Source organism: Trichosurus vulpecula, chromosome 6 (assembly GCF_011100635.1).
Source record: "Trichosurus vulpecula isolate mTriVul1 chromosome 6, mTriVul1.pri, whole genome shotgun sequence".
NCBI lineage: Eukaryota > Metazoa > Chordata > Mammalia > Diprotodontia > Phalangeridae > Trichosurus > Trichosurus vulpecula.
Genome location: NC_050578.1, coordinates 184,761,729 through 184,785,263, shown reverse-complemented (window position 1 = coordinate 184,785,263; position 23,535 = coordinate 184,761,729). Strand labels below are relative to the sequence as shown.

The following is a 23,535-nucleotide window of genomic DNA, read 5'->3' as shown; positions in this document are numbered from 1 at the left end:
TTGTTCCCGAGCTCTCTCCAGCTGCTGAACGAGGTCTTCCCGTTCATGGGCTGCAAAATGGCGGACCCCAATTTCTTCATCACCTAGTCTCTGTTTTGCTATCGTCATCCTTAGGAGCTGTGGTTTGCATTGGGGGAAAAAGAGAGAGAAAGAAAATTAAACATATTCAAATTAGAAGATCATCAACCATACAATGAAATATACCTCCTTTGTCTTGCAGAGAGGTGAAGAGACTACTAGGGCAGAGTGCTGTGTATGTTTGTCACTGCATCAGGTATTTCTGTTCAACTATTTTTCTTTGTTACAGGGAAAGGTTTGATGGGGAGGGTTGGGGGAGTGAAGAGTTAATAAATTACTATGATGTAAAACAAAAGAAATCAGCAAAACATTTCTTTAAATGAACTTCAGAACATGCCAGGAAGTTTGATCAGGATAGAGAAATGCAACAAAAGAAACCTCCCATCATCTAGAAAGGAAAGTCAGTGATCGGGATAAGGAGAAAACCAAGTCTTATTCATTGAATTGTAGTGGGGTAGGAAGACCTGAGTTAAAATCCAGCCTCAAACACTTACTAGCTGTGTGACCCTGCGCAAGACATTTAACCCTGTTTGCCTCAGTTTCCTCATCCGTAAAATGAACTGAAGAAGGAAATGGCAAAACACTTAGCATCTTTTCCAAGAAAACCCCAAATGGGGTCACAAAGAGTTGGACATAATTAAACAACAAGAAAGGGCACTAACTTTAGATTAAGAATATGTGGCTAGAAATCTGAACTAACTCTGCTACTTTGTACCTGTGACCCTGAAAAAGTATCAGTCTTTCTGAGCCTCAGTTTCCTCATCTGTCATATTTCCGGGACTATCAAATGTCAAAGAGAGTGGGCAAGGCTTTTTTCCCCCAAAACACAAATCTCTAATAGTGTCTGACTCTTAAGGTAACATGATTTCTCTGCTTAATCGGTAGGGGCTATTTCTAGAGTAGAGGACTCGGGATGTGATGGAGATGGTCAGAAAAACAGAAATGTCAAATAACAGCTATTAAGTATCCTCACTTCGACAAAGGTGAGATTAACGCAGCTTCAATGAACTCTAAATAACTGCTGATTGGGGAAAGAGTTCTCTTCATTTTTATGATATTTATATTTCCTTTTTATTATTGTAATCTTACATATACACTCAACAAATAAGCAAACAAATACGGAATAAAATCCCAAAATAAAACATGAAGATCTGAAATATTTGCATTTTGATTACAAAAGAATAACAATAATAACATAAAATTTTCACCAACTAACAATGCCTCTTCATTTTCATGGAGGCATTTTATTTGCCTCTCTCCATTAGCTGTGTTTTACTATTTAGTACTGCTGGACTGTGACACCGATGCACAAACAAGTTTGATCCAAACATAGTAAAAGGCAGTGGAGTTTGGGAAACCCAAAACATTGCAATTTGTTTGCTAGAGGTCAAGGCTCCAAGCTAAAGCCCAGAGGAAGCTGAGAGCTGCTGCCTATTCCTTGAAGTTGGAGCGAATATACTCTGTGAATTTGAAAAATTCTTTATGCAGTCACTGCGCTGTGTTTTATTATAAGCTTACATGTTTGGGGTTTTGAAACATGCCTTTTCCATCTTTTCAAGCCCAACTTCCTGTGTTTGTTTATCATTTGGCATTTCCCCACTTCCTTGAGTTCCCTTTAATTTGCCAGGATATGTTATATATATTTTGTGTGTGTGATAGAAGCTTATTGGTTTACTTTAGCAGAAAAAGAAAACTCTGGCTTCTTCTAAAGACAGCTTTTTTTTTCTTCTCAAAGGGACCTCATTTTGGGGGCTGCAAGCAGCTTTACTTATAAAGAATCTAGTCAGTTATATACAGTCAATTTTGAACATGAGAATAAGCCTCCCACCAGTCTGAATAGTTAGATAATGTCCAAGCTACTGACTAGATTGTATCCAGTTGAGGTATGAGCACACTTCTGATTTAGTAGCTTCATCTTTCTTTCTTTTTTTTTTGTTGCACAGAGCATTTATTGAATATTTATTAGGTGCCAGGCACTATGCTAAACACTGAGGATTCAAATACAATTAAGGAAGACAGTTCCTACCCTCAAGGAGCTTTTTTTTTTTTTTGCTATGCATTTGTTTTAAACATGTCCCGCTCTTCATGGGGTTTTCTCGGCAAAGATACTGGAGTTCTTTGCCATTTTCTTCTCCAGCACATTTTACAGATGAAAAAAAAATTGAGGCAAAGAGGGTTAAGTGACTTGCCCAGGGTCACACAGTTAGTTAAGTGTCTGAGGCCAGATTTGAACTCGGGAAATTGAGTCTTCCTGACTCCAGGCCTGCTACTCTATCCATAGCTTACATTCTAATTAAAGAGGACAATAACTTCGAGGGGAGGTAGAAAGATAGAGAGGAGGTGGAAATGGCCAGGAAATGGCATGGAGGCCTGGTTCTGGGCAGATCCTAGGTTTGGGGCCCAAGTTTTTAGTAGGGGGAGTGTTGGTTAGAAAGCAGGCAGGTTGGAGTGGAGATGGCCAGGAAGTGGCAGGGAGGTCTGGTTCCCAGCAAAGTAGTACAAAAGTTCAGCCTTCAGGAGGCTTCATCTTTCGGACTGACTTGGCAACTTAATGTTGTTCCTATTGTTGATTTCTGTCCTTCATGCTCAAAGAGGACCATGATATCAGGAAGGCGATGCCATGATCTGCAAGTCAATTGGATTTAAGTGAGGGAGGGCTATGCAAAGTCACCAGCCTTGCTCTCTCCTCCACAGCCTTCTGTGTCCAGTGACAAGACAGAGATCAGATGGCCCCCTAACAATTTAATATGTTCAGCCTGAAGGATGATTTTTCTAATGTTTGGGTTAGTACTAAATATAGAGTATTAGGCACCTCATCTAATGTTTGCCACTAGCCTGCTATAGAACATTACCTATAGCAAAAGTGTGTTCATTGCACACTTACTTTGAAGACTCCTGGTTTTGATGATATGGGTACTCCACACCCTTGTAGGTAACAGTCTTCTTGATATGAGTAGCTTTGAACTTAGCCAACCTCATTTTCAAATGAGAGCTACAAAGTCTGTTGCTGAGCCCATGCTCAAAACCTGTTCAATTTGGTAGACTCTCCAAAGCTTGTCCTCCATTGAAATAACCTTCAAAAACCCTGAGTCTCCTAGATCTCAAAATGAGGGATGAGAGTAAGAAAGTGGAGTAAGAAAGAGAATGGAGAAACACAGACTCTCCGCAAAAGGAGGATCTCACAGACCATCTAGGACAAGGGTGGGGGATCTGCAGCCTTGAGGCCATATGTGGCCCTCTAGGTCCTCAAGTGCAGTCCTTTGACTTAATCCAAACTTCTTTAAAGGAACAAATCCCCTTAATAAAAGGATTTGTTCTGTAAAACTTGGACTCAACCAAAAGGCTACACCCAAAGAAGGCCTCAAGAAGGCCTCAAGGCCATGGATTCCCCAACCCTGATCTAGGATAACCCATATTTGACCAACAACATTTATGACAAGTGAGCAGCTGACATTTGCTTAATGATCACAAGTGATAGGGAAGCCATGCCTGCTGATGTGATCCTTCCTGCTTTTGGAAAACTTTAATTGTTGGGGAGTTTATCCTTATGGTAAGCCTTTCTTTATATCTTTTCAGATTTCAGGCCTAGTTCTGCCCTCTGGGTCCAAATAGAAGAAATCTAACCCCTCGGACAAAGAAGCCCTTCAAGTACCTGAAGACAGCTAGTATGTCTCCTGTGAGTTTTTTCTTCTCCATGATTAAACACCACAGTTCCTTCCAACAAACCTCATAGAAGCAGCTTGGTGGAGGAGATAGAATAGCTGGGCTTCAGTCAGAAAAATCTGAGTTCAAATCCCAGCTTTACCACTTGCTGCTTTATGATCTTGGACAATGCTCTGGGCCACAATTTCCTCACTTAAATATGAAGGCGTTGGAACAAATGACATCTAAGATCTCTTCCAGCTCTAAATAGAAGATGCTATTCATCTGTGACCTTGAGATCCTCCTTTGGACACTCTCCAGTTTATCCTTACACCTAGAACTGAACAGAGTACTCTAGGCAACGTCTAACCAGAGCAGAGTATAGCAGAGTGCTCCCAAGTTCTGGATACTCGGATTCTTTTAATTCAGCCTAAGACTGCTTTAGCTGCTTTTGGTTTTGAGATAACATCATCTACTCACAGTGAACTTGTAACCCATTATAAAACAAAAGATAAAATTTTGGTGAGTAAACAATGTCCAGTCATGTTCACTTATTGCATGCTTGAGAAGTTTCTTTCCATTTATCTCTATTACATGTTGGCCCATTGTTCTAGTTATTGCAGTCTTGTGGGACCCTGATTCTGTCATCCAACATAGTAGCTCTCTCTTCTAGTTTCATATCATGGGCAGAGCCATCTCTACCTTTATCTAAGTCACTGATAAAAATATTGAACAGCCTAGAGCCCAGGACAGAGCCCTTGGCAGTCCACTAAAGACTTCCTTCCAAGTTGACTTCTTTAGGAGTCTGGTCACTGAACCAATCTAACATGAGTGTCATTGTACACACATATGGATATACACACGTATACATGTTACCAAATATACACACAGAGATATACACACATGCTCTATGTCTCTTTGATAGCCTGGTACATTGTACAACAAAATATGCTGTATTCACGTGATAGTACCATTGAACCAGCAATACCTTTGGAAAAACACAGTACTTCCTCCGATTATGTGAAAAGCTAAACTGATGGTCTGGACTTTAAATAATAACATGTCACTGTAGTTTCAACTGTGTTTGAAATATGCTTCATTGAACACTTAATTTAGATTCTGACACTTATGTTTGCTTAATGCCAATTAATTATTAAACATGTTTATTGAAGTCTGACAGCCATGTAAGGGAGCCATCTTTCATATACTTGTATGGCTGTTAAGCCTCAATAAATATGCTAACAATCATTTGATGTTTAATGTGCACACTATATTGGCTATTAAAACTCAAGTACTGACTACTTAAAATAGTTATATTAAAAGAGAGGCCAAGTTAGTCACAGCCACATTATTAGTTGGGTCTGAAACATGAGTGATACAGCTGTTAAGGACTAGATGGCCTCCACAAAACAGGTGAGGCAAAAATCCCATACTGCCAGGGCAGGGGTACTTTCCAGGTTCACATTCTTGGCAGCCCACAACTCAATTTTTCTTGGAGAACAAATGAAAAAAGTGCTTGTTGTATCTATAGTTTACTTGAGCAAATTGCCAGCTTCCCTGGTGTGTGTGTGTGTGTGTGTGTGTGTGTGAGTGAGAGAGAGTTCCAACCCTTCCTTTAGCAACTCAAGTAGAGAAAGTAGCAATCGAATGCCAACCTTTCTCATAATGTCAACCAGTAAGTAAAGTAGCAATGCCTACTTTAAAATGCCTACCAAAAAAGACAACTTTCTACCCTAGAATCTAAAATTTAATTCAACAAACTTTTAATAAGTATCTCCTATATGCAAGCCACTTTTATTAAGTATCTCCTACATGTAAGCTACTGTGTTACATGATGAGAAAACAAAGATTAAGTAACACAATGCTTTTAAGTAGTTTATAATATAGTAGCAGCTAGGCAGTGCAAGACATACATACATAGCCCCTTACTCTGAGACTTCCAGTTAGCTATCCCAAGTTACAGATATTTTATTGGTCAGAATCCTCTCTAAAACAATGATTTAGCCAGTGCAAAGGAGAGGTCAGAGTAGGTGAGAGACCCAAAGAGGGAGGGGTAATGTCTACCTATGATGACCAAAGCAGCTTTCATGAAAAAAGGTGGCACTGATGCTGGACCTCAAAGAAGGAGACAAATTTCAATAGATGGAGAAAAGTGGGGAACATGTTGGAGATATGAGGGAGAATATTTGCCGATACAGAGGCAAGAAGAGAACAGGATACGTCCGGGGAAATGGCTAGTAGTCCAGTGAGGTTGGAATAGAGTATCTAAAAGGGAAGAATGTGTAAAAAAAAGATGGAAAGGTAGACTGGAGTCAGTTTGTGGAGGGCTTTGAACATTCCAACTAGAAACCAGAATAGGTGTAAAACAGCTGGTAAACATGTACATGAAAACATGATTCACAAAGTCTGGTGTCATTGCTGCCGATTGGTAGAGCAAGACAGCTCCCTATTTTAGGGAGCTGCATGGTGACCCCAGGCTCCGAGAATGCTAGGGGCTCTCATTTCACAAACGTTAAAAATCAAGAACAATAAACATTTTGAATGAATTCTAGGTTATGAAGATGATGATGATGAAGATGATGATGATGATGATGACGACCACAATGACAATAACTAGCCTTTCTATGTGACTTGAAGGTTTGAATAGTGCTTTGCATACACTATCTCATTTGCTCCTCACAGCAACTTTAGGAGGTTGGTGCTATTAGTATCCCCATTTTACAGATGGGGAAAATGAGGCTAGGAGAGGCTAAGCTACCCACCCAGGGGCACACAGCTCATAATCTGAGGCAAAATTGGAATTCAGGTTTTAAGGATTCCAAGACCAGTGCCTCCAAGCTGCTTGGAGCACTTCTGCTATTGCGTAAGAGCATGGTGTGGTAACAAGGCTTTGTGATAGGGTGTTTTGGTAAGCTGTTGGATGCAGTGCAAAGTGTAGTGCCCTAGGAATGAGGATACTTGACTTCTAGTGCTGCCTCTGTCAGTGACATAGTGGGTAAGACATTTGACTTCTTTGGTTTCCACATCTGTCAACTGGCCTGGGCCCATAGAGCTGTTGTGACAAGTGAATTAAATAAAAGATGGGAAAGTGCTTTGTATAAAGTTGAAAGTGCTATACCAATCACTTTTATTGAGGTCTTATTACTATTAACATAACTATTATTAGATCTACCTTACCTATTTCCCAGGGTAGCTGTGAGGATTTAATGAGATAATGTGTATGAAAGTACTTGGAGAAAGAGAAAGCACTGTACAAATGTGAGGAATTATCATTAATAACCAGAATGCAGGTATCTATCCCCTCCTCATGCTCCTGTTCCCCGTTCCCTGAAGCACCTGTCTGTGCCTGTTACAGCAGCACACCTGAAGTGTGCCCACCCTTGGAAAGCATTTTTGAAATGTCCATCTGGGTCGGATGCTAGGCTAGGCAAATTTCACAGTGCCCTACCGTCTATTTCTCTACTTTCCTTTGTTCCTCTTCTCTGGGTCCTTGCCAGTTTCCTTTTAAAAATGTGGATCCTGACACCACTGATTTAAAGAGGATCACCAATAGCCAACACCCCTGGGCAGGAGAAAATCTAAATTCCTAGACTGTCATGATATTCCAGTTGGAATTTTAAACAGAAGAATTATTCACTTAAAATAAAATCAATAGGATTTTAATTTACATCAATGCCACTCTCACCCTGTCTCCCTTAACTTCTCCCCCATGACCCCTTTTTTCCTGTCCTCCTGACCCATGTTCCAACCAAATGTACTATTTTGTTTTACTGAATTACATTCAAACAGTAAAGGCGATCCCATATGGGCTCTCATAACTGTAACTTTTCTATTTCCATACTTTTAAGTGGGCATTTAGAAGTTTGCTTTATTTTCATATTCTGCATTTTCATTTTTTTTAACTGAAAAGTCTGGACAACGTTGTTCAGGAAAAAAAAAACCATGGCTCTATTAGAGTCAACCCTCCATCAGAAAATGGGATTTTTAAAGAGGATCACAAAGGATTACAGAAAGAAGAATAAGGCTGGTGCCACAATGTTAGAGTCAATATTCACATCTTTTAGGAGGTTAACAAACTTGTATAATAATTTCTAATCTCTTCTGTTTTAAGAAAATTTTTACCTGGCTTACTAATTTTTTTCTTATACTCTTGTTCATGTATTTGAATGGCTGTACTTGTCAATGCAACATGAAACAAGATTCAGATGAAAAACATGGAATCACTAGGTCATATTGGAAAGAATATTGTCAACAGAGTAAGGAGACCTGGGAATCCCAACTGCACAGCCCATAATCTAAACAACCCTAGACAAGTCATTCAGCCTCCTTGGGCCTCATTTTTTCTCAACAATAAGCGAGAAAGTTGGGCTAAAAGGCTTCTGAGGTTGTTTCTAGTTTTAGATCTGTGATCCTATAATAAAATATTCAAGAATTGCAGTATGCTATAAGTGATGTTGGAATTGAGGGGACCTTTTATACCTTAAATATATCTACCAAGACAGAATTCAAGTTAGTCATGGTATAACAGAACACTCAAAGATATTTAACTAGTCAGGTCTGTTGGACTGGCTAAATATTTCTCAACTAATTCTGCATTGCCTGTGGTTCATAATCACATGTCCCTAGAGGAAAACAAGCTAGATAATGTAGGATGGGAAGGGGAAGGTGGTCTTTTCATTGCCTATTTCAGCACTTTGTAATTAATTTATATAGTACCCTAAAGTGACCTCTATTTTCATCAAAGTGTCTCTTTCAGACTTCATGCAGGCTAGAAAACCTTAATTTCTTTTACAACTAATAGTGGAACTATTTACAAGGTACTCTCTGAATATAACCCCAGGGCTATTACAAACATTTACAGCTGAGTACTATTTTAACAAACTATATTTTAATTAGTCATTTGTACTCCCATTGGACCCCTGTTATTGGCTCCTGGTTTTTAGTTAATTGGTTTACTTTCTAAACCAATCAGAGGGCCACACGTCAATAAAGTACCACTCTACTATCACTTTACTGCGCCAACATCCGATAAAATCATGGACACTTAAAGACTGTCAGCTGGTGCAATATAAAACTCATTATTAAATGCAAAACACTATGTTTATGCATTAGCACAACAGCTAAATTTAAATTCACAAAAGCTGGCAAAGGAAATCTTGTATGACATTGTCAGAGGTTTAATGCTTACATTTTCTGGCTTTTGCAAACTCAATATTGGATTATTGGTATTCTGCACCAAAATGCCACAATCTTTAAAAGAAAAATAAAACCAAAAAGAAAAGACAGAATAAACAACTGTGAGTTGTCTCTATCAACACATTACTTGCCTCTCCTGGTATAGCTTATTAAGTGCATATTCTGTAAAGGGGACATTAAATGCATACACAGTTTCAGCCCAAACCCAAAGCAGCCAAGCAGAGGAAAAACCATAGAGAAGACAACAATATTAAGGGTGATGAAGAAGTTGGTCTACACCTGTCAGTGCCTGGTTAGTTCCCAATTTCACTGCTTCCCTTATGCTGATAACTAAAAAGAACAACACTGTACCTTCCAATTTCACTTATACTTTGGGTCAACAAATTTAAATCAATAAAGAAAAATGAAACCTTCCAGATCCTTGGTGGATGACTTGCATAGGATCACTCCTGTTCCAAGATGGATGTCTATACTTCAGTGTTCTACTACAGAGCAAAAAAAATGCATAGACTCATTCATTAGAAAAGCCCAGAGATACAGTGTTCCTGCCCAGTGGTTCTCAAATGAATGCCTGTGACCCTCTACACCTATAACTCCCCTTGTGCTTCCATTCTCCCAAGTCTGCTTCCTTCTATTTGCCATCCCACTTTTCACTCTATTGACCAGGAGAATAGGAAGTACCAAACTAGCCCTTCTCAGCATATGGGCATTCTCCCAAATCTTGTCTCCTTCTATACCCCACACCATTATTCATAATGAAACCTGGTGGATTATGAAGTACTAGGCAAGTAACTACATAGGGTGACCACCATATACAGGGCTATAATATACTTATTATGTATCTATGGACTCCTCTTCGGTTTCTTCTGGAAGTCAGGGCTTTTAGCCTTTCACATAATAGCTCTTTCTATCTGAACAATGCCCTCGGCAATTCACAGAAAGGTTTTCCTGTGGTGATTTGTGGAGGTTACAATCCACATTTGGCGGAGGAGTCAGCCTCGTGTTTCCTCATTAACCTTTGAAGAGCATAACTTTCAAGGAAGAGGATGGTGCCCAGCTAGGTTTCTGTTTAAATACCTCACAGCATGCAATAGGGACGAGAGGGGACCCCTGCACTAGTGCTGAACCCCAAATTCTTCTTGGAAGTTGGCCTGAGTTGATGGCAAATGGTGTTCAGTCATGGGCAACTCACTAAGTTCCAAACCCCTATTCTCATGAGAACTGCTTGTAAGTGAACGAGGGGGACAACAAATCTTTCAAGAGGCTGTTTGGAGATGTTTTATGGCTTGTAGGGTTACAAGGCTCTAGCTGAACAAATGGAAAAATTAGTCTACCCTAAAATATCCAAGGCAAGTAATTTTCCATCACCTTATTTTTTAAATGTACTTAACATCTAGAATCTGTGCTTCCCAAAATATAGATAAGGGTCGTCAGTTAAAATGGCAATGCTGAGATAAAAATCTGCTGTTTTAACAATCACCCATAAAATAATGCATGAGGTCCTTTGGGTTCCAATCGGAGTGGAGAACTATTTCCAACAACATTTTACTTTAGTATCTTTGAGTTTAACTAGCTTGAACCATTCCATGAGCAGGCTCTTTTACCCTTTGATCTCTCTGATTCATCATAAGTAAGTCTGTTCAGTCCTGAGAAACTTCTCAAGGTCCCCAGACTAGCTTCATCATCTAGCTGGGCTGGCCAATCTTTTGGAATTATGGAATTACACATGTCCTCACACTATAATGAACTGCCTGATTTCATCTTGTCCCCACAAAAGACTTTTCTACTGCTACTCACCTTAAGGGAGAATAGGCAAGTTAAGTGAAGCCAACAAGTACTGTTTAAACACCCACCCAGTAGTGGCTGATGCCCTGGCTCGGCTCATCACCTCAAGAGTTATTCAGCCCTTTATTGCTGCTCTCGCTGGACCACCTATCAATCCCGGGCTTCTAAATTCTGAGGCAATGCTGCTGCCCATTACCAAGTGACTAATTTGGCTTTATATGTGGTTTAAAACTGGGGACTCAAGGGAAGCCTGTGACTCTCACATCACATGGAACTTAAAATAAAAACCAGACCTATCATTTTAGATGCAAATGAGAATCAAAAGAATCCTAGGGTCTAATTGTGTTTAGTTTGGGGGAAGAGGACACGAAATTGGTACATGGGGTCTGCTAAAGATTATAACATTCTCACTGTACCTTTTGGCAGGTTAATTGCTTCTCAACCCATGAATATGAGTCATGAAATTCCTACCCCGAGGTAAAAAATTTGATAAATGTAGCCAGCGAGTGAAAGGAGGATCCGAAGGGCAAGCAATGTGAAAGAAGGTCCTATCTTTTATTATATACACCTCCCCACACCTCCCAAAACAAACCCAACATCATCCCCAAATTCCTTAAATATGCCCACATAAGGGAGCCCATACCCATACAGAACAGGAGTAGCAAGAAATAAAAAAGGGGGAGGGGGAGAAAGAGGGAAGGTGAGGCAGAAAATGGTACACATCAAAAATTAATTGAGAAAGCTAAAAAAAAAGGAAATAAAATGTAAAAGAAATGCTGGCAAATGATAGCAAAGGAGAAGAACCATGACATTAAAATATATTCAGTTAATATTTTGTTGGGTACTGTCCTTTATACATTTTTCAAATCTCTGGAAAGCTCTGCTTTGTTATTAAGAATGCCTTTCTCTTACGATCAAGCAAATATCTACATTATCACAGAAGTAAATGATTTTTTAAAATGCATCCATCTAACATTCCAGGAACAGTATGCCCAGCTTTTTATCCCTTATCATATGTGTATGTATTTTAATTACAAAGGGGGTTTGTTTTTGGTTTTGTTTTACTTAAATATAAATGCCGATATTTCTCTGTGTGTGTAATTTTTTTTCTCTCCTCTCTCTTCCCTGAGTTATAGCATAATCTTGGATTCTCATTTTATAGCTAAGCCACAAAATCATGTTTGATAGTAGGGCTGGGGCAAAGACATGGTACAAAAATTGAAAGGGTTAATATGAAAAAAGACTTCCCAACAAAATGTCCTTTCCCAGACCTAGCCTCTTAAGTTAGGAATCCTGACCCTTTAAAAAATGCCAATCTATAGCCTGGGCCACATTCTCCTCAGGTTATATATGCATACAACTTCCTCCAAATTAGGCCTCTAAGCATTATCTGTTGAAGAATTTGATGTGTATAGGTGAGATCTCACAAAAAACCTATCTGAAGATAGATATATAAAACGAAACCAAGACTTTAAACCTGATGCAAAGGTTGCCTTTGGCACAGGCTAGAAATTGAAGCCATCCTGGCAAAGAGGGCTATTATTTGGAGGCCAGTTAGACTTCAATAGCTTACACACATGCACGCACACACGCACACACACACACACACACACACACAAAACCTTTCTCAATTGTACTTTTGTGCACAGCTTTAGCTAGAACTATGAGTGCACAATTTAGTTTGGAGTTTATGAGTTCATATTTTATAATTAACGTTGCCAACAGGGGAGTTTGATTAATGCCGAGCAGTGGATTTTGAGCAACGCTCCATACAAATTGCCAAATTTAGCAATAAAATAAATTGGTTATGTGAACATAATTAGTAGGATGACTGCTTAAAATTCTAAGCTGAATGTGAATAATTCCGAATCATCTGAGCCACAAATCCATTATTTGTAAAAGTGGGAGGAGGACAAAGAGGGAGAGACCCACCAAGTACCCAAGTATGGCATTTGTATTTTATTTCACCCTCGCCCGATGTTCTTTCACCACCAAGCTGAATATAATGAAACTTCTGAACTGGGCTACAACAATATTTTCGAGTAACATAGAAGGCACACAGGAAAAGAAAGGGCAATGTAATAAAGATAAGAAATGCTAAACTGTGAATTTTCATTGCAAATGTAAAATCTATAAACAAATTCCCAACAAACACAGCGTTACATTTTTCAGATGTGCTGAACATAAAACTCCAGCCCACAATCACATGGGGATGCTCTTACGGTACCTTATTGTCCCCCTGTATTTCTCCAAGTCTCTGCTGAAGTTCTTTAATTTCTTCTCCCAGATGTTTATTTCGGTCCCGAGAATCACTCAATAGTTGTGCAAGATTAGCCTGGAAGTATCAGGGCATTATGAAACACAATTGGAAATAAAGGAGCGAATAAGCTCAAGAATTTATTATTTTTATGGAGGTGGGCATCGAAAAACAGCAGAACCATACAAACACCATTAAAATAAATGCGTGCAGGAGGACCCTGAGATACAGCAGCCAGGCAAAAAAATGCTACTAACGCTGCAGACAGGAAAGCAACATGGAGCTGTGGAGCCTTTTTTTTTAATCAATGAATAACATGGAATAAATGGGAAAATTATATTCATTTAATAAAAGGATTCAATATTATAGGGTTTTAGAAATTGAGTGAGAGTGAGTAAATTTAGTATCCATATTTGGGCCAAGGTGTTTGGAAGCCTCCCCCAATTTAATATTATTTTAGGTATTATTTATTACTATTGAAAATAAGAGGTACTTCTAGTATTATTTCAACATGCATCTTGACACAGATCTAATTTTTTAGTACTGTAGCTCCTGAAATTTTCAGCACAATTCTAGTGGCTAGCGTTGGAATTACAAGCATGACAGGATGAAGGGTCCTTCCAGACAGGGGCACGTATGCCAGGGCTCTTATCGGCTCATTCTGTGGTTGTTCTCCTTGCCTCCTGTTTTCCTTATTTTCACTCCCTCTTTACCCTGTTGGTAGAATAATCTTTCTCAAACACTGGCTTCATTATACCACTCCTGCCTCAAGATCCTACAATGGCTCCCTATTGTTAGCAGATCAAATCTAAATGGTTCAGGCTAGCATTCAAGGCCCCAGGAATCTGTGCTTGTCACCGTGTTGCTGAATGTTTTTAGCAATGATTTGGATAATGGCTATTTTTACCAATATAACTGGATCATTACTCCTACTCTTTCTCAAGGCTAGATGCTCTTTTCATAACACTGCCACACACTTATAGCTTGATAGTCCCCCTAGGATTACAAGATAATAGATTTAGAGCTAGCAGGGTCCTTATACGTCCAGGAGTTCTTCACTTAGGGGTCCACAGACCCATGAGGTCTGTGAATAGATATCAGGGGGGGTCCATGAAATTGGATGGCAAATAAATACACCTTTATCTTCACTAATCTCTAACTGAAATTTAGCATTTCCTTCAATTATTTGAAAGCATTATTCAGAAAAGGGGTCCATTACACATACACACACACACACTAGTGAGAGGCTGAGCCAGAATGTAAATCTAGGTTTTCCCATTTTAATCCAGTGCCCTTTCCATTATATCCCTTTTATTGTGTTTGCTCATTCTGCCAGCCCTGATTAGAATTTCTACCTCCTCTCCACCAACCAATACTCAATACTCCTTTCAACCCCCGGCTCAAGGTCCTTTTCTGAGAAACCTTCTCTTACTGCTTTATGCACTATACAATTTTGCGTTATAATAATTGTAACTTGTCAGTATTCTTTAATTGTGTCTGTCTGCTCTCCCTAAGAAGACTATCAGTTCCTTGAGAATAAAAACCATAGCATTCTTCCTCAGCACCCCTTCACAGCATCTAGTCCTGCGCTGTGCACACAGCGAGCACATCAGAAGATGAGTGAATGAATAGATGATTAGGTAGGCCAAAGTACCTAAAACGGAACCAGTCGGCCCGGGTTCCACTCTTAAGAAGCTCCATTTCAAAAGCTTTCCCCTGACAAATACTCATGCCAGACACTAAGAATACCACCCTTCTGAGGAGAGAACAAAGACAAGAGACCAAGATTGAAACTAATGGTCACAGGTCTCAGGAGGGACCTGGAATAGTAAGTGCCGACATTTAAAGTCTGAATACAGAGGGATAATAATGCCTGTGTCCTGCCTATTTGTGAAGATTACTTGCTCAATGAACAGAGCACTATTGAGTTCTTTGGAATACAAAGTATTTTTAAAGGGCAGACAGAAATTGCCATCCACTTTTTATGTATAATATTTTCAATTAACTATTATTAAATAGGATCTCATTTTTCAGTCCCATTTTAGCAGAGGGTTATGATACTAATAACCAGACTCAAGCCATTTTGGTGAGTCTCATGAGGTAAAGAAAAAAATGGTGGGGGCACGAGGAGGATTAACCCTTATTTTGCGGGTAGAAAAATAAGGAACAGAAGAGACGGGGTGACCAATTAACTGTTTCAAAAGTTGCTTCAGGTGCTACGCACTTTGCCTGAAAGACAAGTGAGCTAATTATTCTGACCATGAAGTTGACAGTGACTATTAAATTTGGTACTTTGAAGACTCCTATGGTCCCTGTAGTATAAGGCTGAATGGCTTTGAGGCCTGGCCATCTTCTCTTTCCATGCTTCCCTCTCTTTTCTGTTGATCAAACTTTAAAGGAGAAAAAACAAAGATCACAATAACAGCCTGCAATCCTATATGCTACCTCTTCCTCCAAGGCCTACCTGGACTCCCAATTGACTCAGCATCAGCGGTACTCATTACCTCTCTCCTAGACTATTATAATAGGTTCCTAATTGATGCTCCTGTCTCTAATTTCTCCATACTCCAACCCATACTTTATATAGCTGCCAAAATCATCTTTCTAAAGCAGTTTTGAACATATCACTCCTCTACTCAAAAATCTCAGGTGGCTGAACATTATTTATAGGATAAAATACAAACTGTTCCACCTGGAATTTAAGATCTTCCACCACCAGGCTTCCAACTTCCCTTTCCAGTCTTATCTAATATTATTCCCACTTCTGGACCATATGTTCTGGGTAATCCAGTCTGCTCACTGCTTATTTGCATAGGCCACTTTTATGCCTGGTATGCCTTTTCTCCTCATCTGTACCCGTTGCCATCCTTCTCTTCCTTTAAGACCCAGCTCAGGTACCACCTCCTCCATGAAGCCTCCTTCTACCCCACAATCTAAAAGTAATTTCTCCCTTCTAGAGTACTTCATCTGGGCCCCTCTTTTTTGACTGACTCATTCTCAATCTTGTCTTATACTGATTTATTTACATGTCAAAATCCCCTCCCTCTCCCCATTAGAATGTAAGCTCCTTGAGGACAGGTCTTAGTTATATATCTAGTTTCTAGCACCAACTATGTTTCCCATACAGAAATTTTGTTGAAGTGATGTCTGTTGCAGAATCAATGGTAGATGGCTATGCACTGATTGGACATTTGTATGACTACCTGGGGAAATAAACATTTAATTCTGTAACATATCATTCATCATAAAAGGTTGGATCATCCGCATTCCTTCACTCTGGACTATTCTACGACTTATTAGCAGCATCTTGTCACCCCCTTGTCACCCACCCAAAACTGCATGGAAGTTCTCTTAAAAGAGTCAGAAAATAGAGGAGGTGACTGAAATGAGGTTAGGAAATGACTTATCTAGGGTTTTACTTTAGCCTCATTCCTCCTCTCCCTCCCAGCCCTCAGCCCCTTTGGGTTTAATTATCAAGAGTCCAGTGTATATGCCTTTCCCCCTAAAGAACTCCCAAACATTTTCTTGACATTATCTCACTGATCCTCTTACTATCCCTGTGAGGCAAAGAAGCAGCAAGCATAATCCCTCCTTAGCAGATGGAGAAACAGGCAAAGAGATGAAGTGATTTACCCAGAGGTGAGAGCAAGAACAGAGGCCCAATCTGTGATGGCTGGGCTCACGCCTGGGCTAGGAACATGCTGCAGCAGCCCCTGAGCAAAAGGGATTTGCCACTGCAGCAAAGCCTAGAGAATCTCATCATCACCATCTTGAGGAGATCCTGCAAAATTCACCTTCTTTGCCAGAGCCTTCCCCTAAATCCTAGAAGGAAAGGCATGGAAGGCTGCTTTCATGTTAGACCTTCCCAGCCTTGGATGGCCAAAGCATTGAGGAGATGGAGCAGTATCTCTCATTTTCCCTTACCAAGGTAATTGGAAATAACTTAATCAGACCGTCTGGGTATTTAGATACAACAGTGATAAAGGCACCATGTAAATGCATCAAGAGATGAGTCTGGTGATATAGGAAACACAAGTCAAAGTTGGTCGAGAGGTAGAGACCTGGTAATGTAATTGTTGACTATTATCTGCTCTGAGGGCTTGCTGAAAACAAATCCATTAAAATAAAGTCTGGTAACTTCACAGAAACTGCAAAACAATGGTCAATTAAAATCATGCGGCAATCTGGCCAAGAAGTGCATGAATAAGTCTATCTCAGCTCTAAAACTACCCCATGGAAGGGGCAGGGGTCAGAGGGAGAACTTTTAAGCAGATAAATTTATGATTTTCTAGCAATGTGAAGCAGTGAGTGGAAAGAGTACAGGATTTGGAGTTAGGGAATGTGAGTTTAAATCCAACTCTGCCACGTCCTCCTTCCTTCCTGGGCAAGTCTCTCTCTGAACCTCAGTCTTTTCATCCATAAAATGAGGCGATTGTCTTAGATGACCTTTAAGGTCCTTCCATATCTAAGTATGATCCTGCGAGCCTACTAATAACAATCAGCAAGGTCAGTTGTTTGTCAAAATAAAGTTCCTTCCTTTCCACTCCTTCCATCTCCTTGACTCCAAAGCAACAACTGGAAACTGGAAAATAAGTATTCTGATGTGGTGCTTAATTCCTTGACATACACCTCAGGGGGAAAAAAAGTAGCACATTTCAAAGTGCTCAAAATAGAGGAGAAAAGTTCACACAATTCTTTTGACCAAAAATAACAACCATGACTCACGCACATCCACTATTATAATCTATCACGCTCACACGCAGTGCCTGCTTATAATTTATCAGCTATGCAGAGCACTTTGTCTCCGTGTTATTGAGAAGGTCTCTGTGACCATCAGTCCAAAATAGCAGCATTCTGTAAAAGAAATGTCAGGAAATAACGGGCAGACTGGCTACCGCTGGGAAGGATTTCATGGGGAAAGGAGACAAAACCAAGAGATTAATTCCTCTAAATCTCTGGGGGAGTGGGTAGCACAAACATCATATCAGGAAAAGGTAGGAGTTTTTTAAAAGCCTATTTAAAATATTCAGATCCAAGATCGACATTAAGATTTGACATTTTAGCCCCAATAGTAGTAGAATACTGACAGACAAAAAAAGAAACTCTCAAAGTAAGTTTTTTTTCTTTTATAACTAGAGTCAGACAGGAGATGGGGAAATGAATAATAATAACAGCTAACATTTACAAAGCGCTTACTATGTGCTAATTGCTTTACAATTATTATTTTGTTTGATGGTCCAAATGACTCAAGGAGGTAGGTGCTATTACTAGCTGCATTTTATAGATGAGGAAACTGAGACAAACAGGGTTAAGTGACTTGCCCAAGGTCACAAAGTTAGTATGTGTCTGAGGCCAAATTTGAACTCAGGTGTTCCTGACTCCAGGACTACTGCTGTGCCAAGAGGAAAACCTTGGTGAAAATATGGCCTGGGGATCCTCACAGTAGAGGGGGAAAACATCTTATGATATGGTAGAAAGAATCCTGGAACTGCACCAGAAAAAGACCTCAGGTTCTGACACTCCTAGCTGTGTGCTCACAGATAAATCACACAACCTCTTTTAACCTCTGTTTGCTTATCAGTAAAATGGGCAAAAAACCTTATAGTCCTTGCTTCTTAGGGCTGTTGATGAAGATCAAATGAGATTTTATCCATAATCATATATACATATATATATATATCTGTAGAAATCTTATATCTATATAACATATACATCTGCAAAAATCTTAAAATCTGTATAACGTATATCTACGAAAATCTAAAAATCTATAATATATATGTGTAAAATCTTAAAATGCTACATAAATATTATCTATTATTCTGATCTTCCCCCACAAGGAGGGGACTCATCAGACACCTGCCACTTTTTGTCACTAGGCTGTAATTACAAGATCTCCCTCTCCCAAACCAGTCCACAGATTGGAAACTGTTTTGCTCCTGGGAATTTTCTTCAAAGACTGGGTCTGTGAGTTTTGGCAACGGTTGTGAAGGTATCACCATGACATGGAAAGAACAGTTCAGATTACTCCACCAAGTTCTCCCAGAAGCTGTCAATAAAGAGGCTAATGAACATCAGTCACAATGGGTGGCAGGTGTCCTCCTACCTCGGTGCTAACAACTTTCAAAATTCCACTGGATCTATGCTCCAGAACTCTGTTTCCTAATATCCTGTTAAAATATCCTATGAAAATAATTTTAAAACAATTTTCATGAAAGGTGATCTCAAAACAACAACAAAGCGAACCCTCAAACAAATGAAACTTACTCACTGAACATTTCCTAAACACTTACAGGAATTTTACAAATTATACATTATGAAGGATAATAACAACCATCATGCTGTGCTACTGCTTTATGTTATTCAGATATCAATATCACTTCAGTATAGATTTCTGGATGCCTGTCTATCATGAGAACAGTCACTGCCCCCCCCCAGTTTCAAGTTGGAAAAAAATACACTACAAAATAACACTTCTCTCCCTGACATAAAAAATGAAAATGTATTATGTGTATGTTTATATGGGGCTAAAGGAGGGGAGATTGGTGAGAAGGGGCATGAAAAGATGAGAACAGCCAGAACTAGGGTAAGGTAGCCAGAGTTTTGTCTTAGGGTGCTGAAATTTAGAGGGGGCCAGCAACACTCTCACTACTTTAGCAGGTATAAACAACAGATGTTAGCAGCTAGTTGGCATGCATAATAAACTAAGATAACAAGCTCTTCCTCCTCTATACTCCCCAACCCTCAAAGACCTGTTCTGCTCTGGAAGTAAGAATGATAAAAGGAAATTTCACAATAATTTAGTGGAACTCACATAGGCAACTTAGACCAAGAATAAAAGGACTAACTGTTCTCATCTCAGTCATTAAACCACTGTCAGTTGATAATGATTTCCAGTCTCCATTGACCTAAGCAGAGTTCAAACCAATGACTAGGAGGTGAAAGGCTCAGCATTTCAGGAACAATCCCTCAAGTCTTCCAGAATCTTTATGCTTTATTATTTTTTACATTATTTCAGAAATCTAGCCATGGAAAAAAGTGATTCTGCTTTTCATGGCTGTTAAAAAAAGATGGCTACCAACACAGCCCATGTAGCCAACCCCTCAATTTGAGCGCAGATAAATCAGGACAGGACTCATGGGGAAAAGAGACAAACTCTCAAGCAAGCTAGATCACTCCTGAAGAAGAGGTAATCAAGGAGAAAGCCCATTGACAATTATAAAACCCAAATGTGGAAAATAGTGCTGAACCGCATGTTTATTAAAAAAAAGTTGTTCTGGGCTCTTTAAATCCACACTTTCAATCAAGAAAAGAGCTAGATTAAGCTAGAATGGCGTGGGGGGAGGGAATGTTTGATGAAACATCAAGTACATTTGATGGAGAGGTGTGATTGATAGCAAATTTAATTGCAATTTCTCCTCCACTGCTTTTTTGTATGGAAGTGGCAGTGCCTGTGCTAATAGTAATATAGAAAAACTTGCTTTGCTTAGCAAAGACCCCCTATTCCCAGGAACTGCCAACAAATGACCTCTGCTACTAGGGCAAGCTCATTTCTTTATTTTTAACATTGAAGCTTATTTATTTATTGTTGCATGTGCACTAGAAGCTTACCCAACCATGCCCATAGATACAGGTGTTCAAATTAATGGGTGGGGCATCTGCTCTATTTAAATGGTATCTTAATAAGAAGCTAATTGAAGAACCTCTTCTTCATAGGTAACACTGCTACAACAACTTTGTTGTTGTTTGTCCTTCATGCTCAAGGAAGATCATGACTTCAGGAAGGTGATGCCATCACTTGCAGGTGAAGTAGATTTAAGTGAAGGAGAGCTGTACAAAGTCATCAACCTCACTTTCTCCTCTGGAGCCATCTGGGTCCAGTAGCAAGATATAGATCAAGGTGACTGAAGATGGACGCAATGGGAGATCTTGGTCTTTTTAAGCTAAGGTCTTTAATAGGTCTCAGTATTTCTGAGGCAACACCCACTCAGAGATTACATCTAGGTAAGAAATAAGGCAAAGAATGGCCTCTTTTACTTAGTTAAAAAAATCAACCTGTGAGGGTTTCTGGTCAAAACAGAAACATTCGTTATTTACATTCACTCAAGACTCAAACAATGACCCATGGGCTTGGGCTGGCACATATTGTTGGCCATTCAATGAGACTGGATTTAAGGCATGGTCCTTAAGAAAGGAAATCTAGCCTGTAAAGCCCAAAATATCTTGCAATTCTGGGAGGAAGGAGGCAAACAGAGGGAGAAGTCTCAGGGGTTGAGGGTACTTTCAATGTGAGAAGTCATTCCAGGCTGGAGTGAGCTGGCATGAGGTTTATGGCATTGTAGAGAAAGTCCTTAGGAGATAAGTCAGGAGTTTGTCCTGGAGAGGAATGAAGGCACATTTGAACTGATCAACTGAAAATGGGAGTTCTGAGAGGAACCAGCTGATCAGAGGGAGAAGCTGCTGCAGTGGACTGAACTTTTGTTACTACAGAAAGGAAACACAAATTGTAGTAGGGTGGGAAGAAATGTGGATTTGGCGCCCAAGGACTTGGGTTCGGATCCTGAGTCTGACACTTATAACTTGTATAACAGTGAGCAAGTCACCTTATCTCTCTGGGACTCAGTTCCCTCATCTATAAAATAAAAGGGATAGGCTACATAATTTCTTGATTTCATTGTGGTGTAGTGGATAGAATGCAGGATTTGGAGTCAGGAAAGTTTAGTTCTAAATGCCATCTCTGACACTTACCAGCTAAGCGACCATGGATGAGTCACTTCTGAGCCTTTGTTCATAGGACCACAGGTTTTTTTCTCTCTGAGACACAGTTTCCTCACCTGCAGAATGGGGATAAACATCCCTGCAGTACTTGCTTTATAAGGCTGCTGTGAGGATCAAGGGCATCACTGCACATGAAGTACCTTTCAAATTTTAAAATGGTGTGGCAAGGCTGTTGTTGATGTTGTCATTATTAATGATAGTATTGTCATCATTCTGAGGCTCTTTTCAGCTCTAAATCTATGATAGGGCATGGATATGGTACCTATTCTAGGCCTTGGAATTGAACAATTCCTTCAAGGCTGGCCATGAGCGAAATTGTGACATAGGACTGAAGCTTATTTTCCCAGGTTTACCAACTCCAGCCCATCCCACCCCACCCTTCACCCCTGCCCCCACCAATCCCCCAATTCTAGTCATTCCCCTTCAGAAGCATACACCCAGGGAATATGATAGTCCCCAGATTACAATACCTGATAAGGCTTAATGAAGTGTCACTCCTCTTAGGGGTAGTTATATTTTATAGGGAACCAAGAAGTCAAAGTCTTCTAGACCCGAAATGATGAACCTCTCATTGTAGAATTTCAATCAAAGACAGCCGATATCATTCACATCATTTATGTAATACTTCATGGTTTGCAAAATATTCTTTTTCCTCATGACATTCTTGTGAAGAAGGTAGTATAAGTATGAATACCTCCAATTCATAGATGTGGAAACTGAGGCTCATACAGATGAAGTGACTCAATTAGGATCACACAGCTACAAAATGTTGGAGCCAAGTTTCAGTCTTCCAAGGCCACTGCTTTTAATGTAGCACAAAGCTGTCTATTCCATTAAAGGAGATATGTTAAAACCACATCTTTTTTTTAACTTTGACCCTGAGCATACTGCTTAGTGCTTAATGTAAATGTCTGTCCCTTACTGTTGTCTAGCTGTCTCATGTAAATTAATTCATCATCTCCCCTGCAATAGACCATAAGTTATATCAGGGCAGAAACAGTGTCTTGTGTTTTTAGGGATATTAAAGGCTATCTCATCCAGCCTAAACTAAACAAGGAATTTTCTCCATGACATCCCAGACAACCAGTCACCCAGTTTCCACTTGAAGATTCCAAATAATGGAAACTCACTACTTTCTTAGGCAATACAAAACAAAGGGGAGGAAAGAAAAGGAAGGAAGGAGAGGGAAGGGGGAGGGAAGGGGGAGGGCAGAGGGAGGTGGAGGAGAAGGGGAGGGGGAAGGGAAGAAGGAAAAGGGAAGGGAAGGGAAGAAGGAACAGGGATAGGAAAAAGGGAAGGGAAGGGAAGAGAGAAAAGGGAAGCAAAGGGAAAAGGGAAAGGAAGGGAAGAAGGAAAAGGGAAATGAAGGGAAGGGAAGGGAAGAGGGAAAAGGGAAATGAAGGGAAGGGAAGGGAAAGAATATCACAAAGAAGGGCAAGAGGAAACTATCTAGGGTTTGACCAAACTAATCGTAAATGCTCCAGCTGGCAGGACCCTGGGATTCCCCGCCCCACCCCCCCAACATTTCCCTGAGGTTAAGTTCAACTCCAGCATGATTCTAATTATTTACATTTTTAAATACCCCTTTCCTGGGGCCTCATCAGGACAAAATGCTCCCATGTGGTCTTGGTTCAAAATACTAGGAACTACGAAGAGGAACATCTCAAAGCAATGAGCTGCTGGGAAGTCATTTTTGGTTTTGAGCATCAAATTAGCACTCATAAACAAAGCCACTATTATTCTGAACCAGACACAGAAGTGAAACCATAAATGACATCTTTTCATGGTGTAGGGGAAAAATC

At 39.9% G+C, this 23,535-nt stretch overlaps 1 protein-coding gene across 2 annotated transcripts in view; it reads right to left on the bottom strand.

The window, feature by feature from the left end:
• The window catches only part of CCDC149 (coiled-coil domain containing 149), a 143,818-nt gene that overhangs the window by 55,445 nt on the left and 64,838 nt on the right, over nucleotides 1-23,535 (bottom strand). For both annotated transcript variants that reach the window (XM_036764635.1, XM_036764636.1), the window contains exons 4-5: nucleotides 12,929-13,036; nucleotides 1-117 (exon numbers count right to left, since the gene is read on the bottom strand). In XM_036764635.1, the coding sequence (XP_036620530.1) occupies nucleotides 1-117; nucleotides 12,929-13,036 (225 nt within the window). The remainder of the gene's footprint in view (nucleotides 118-12,928; nucleotides 13,037-23,535) is intronic.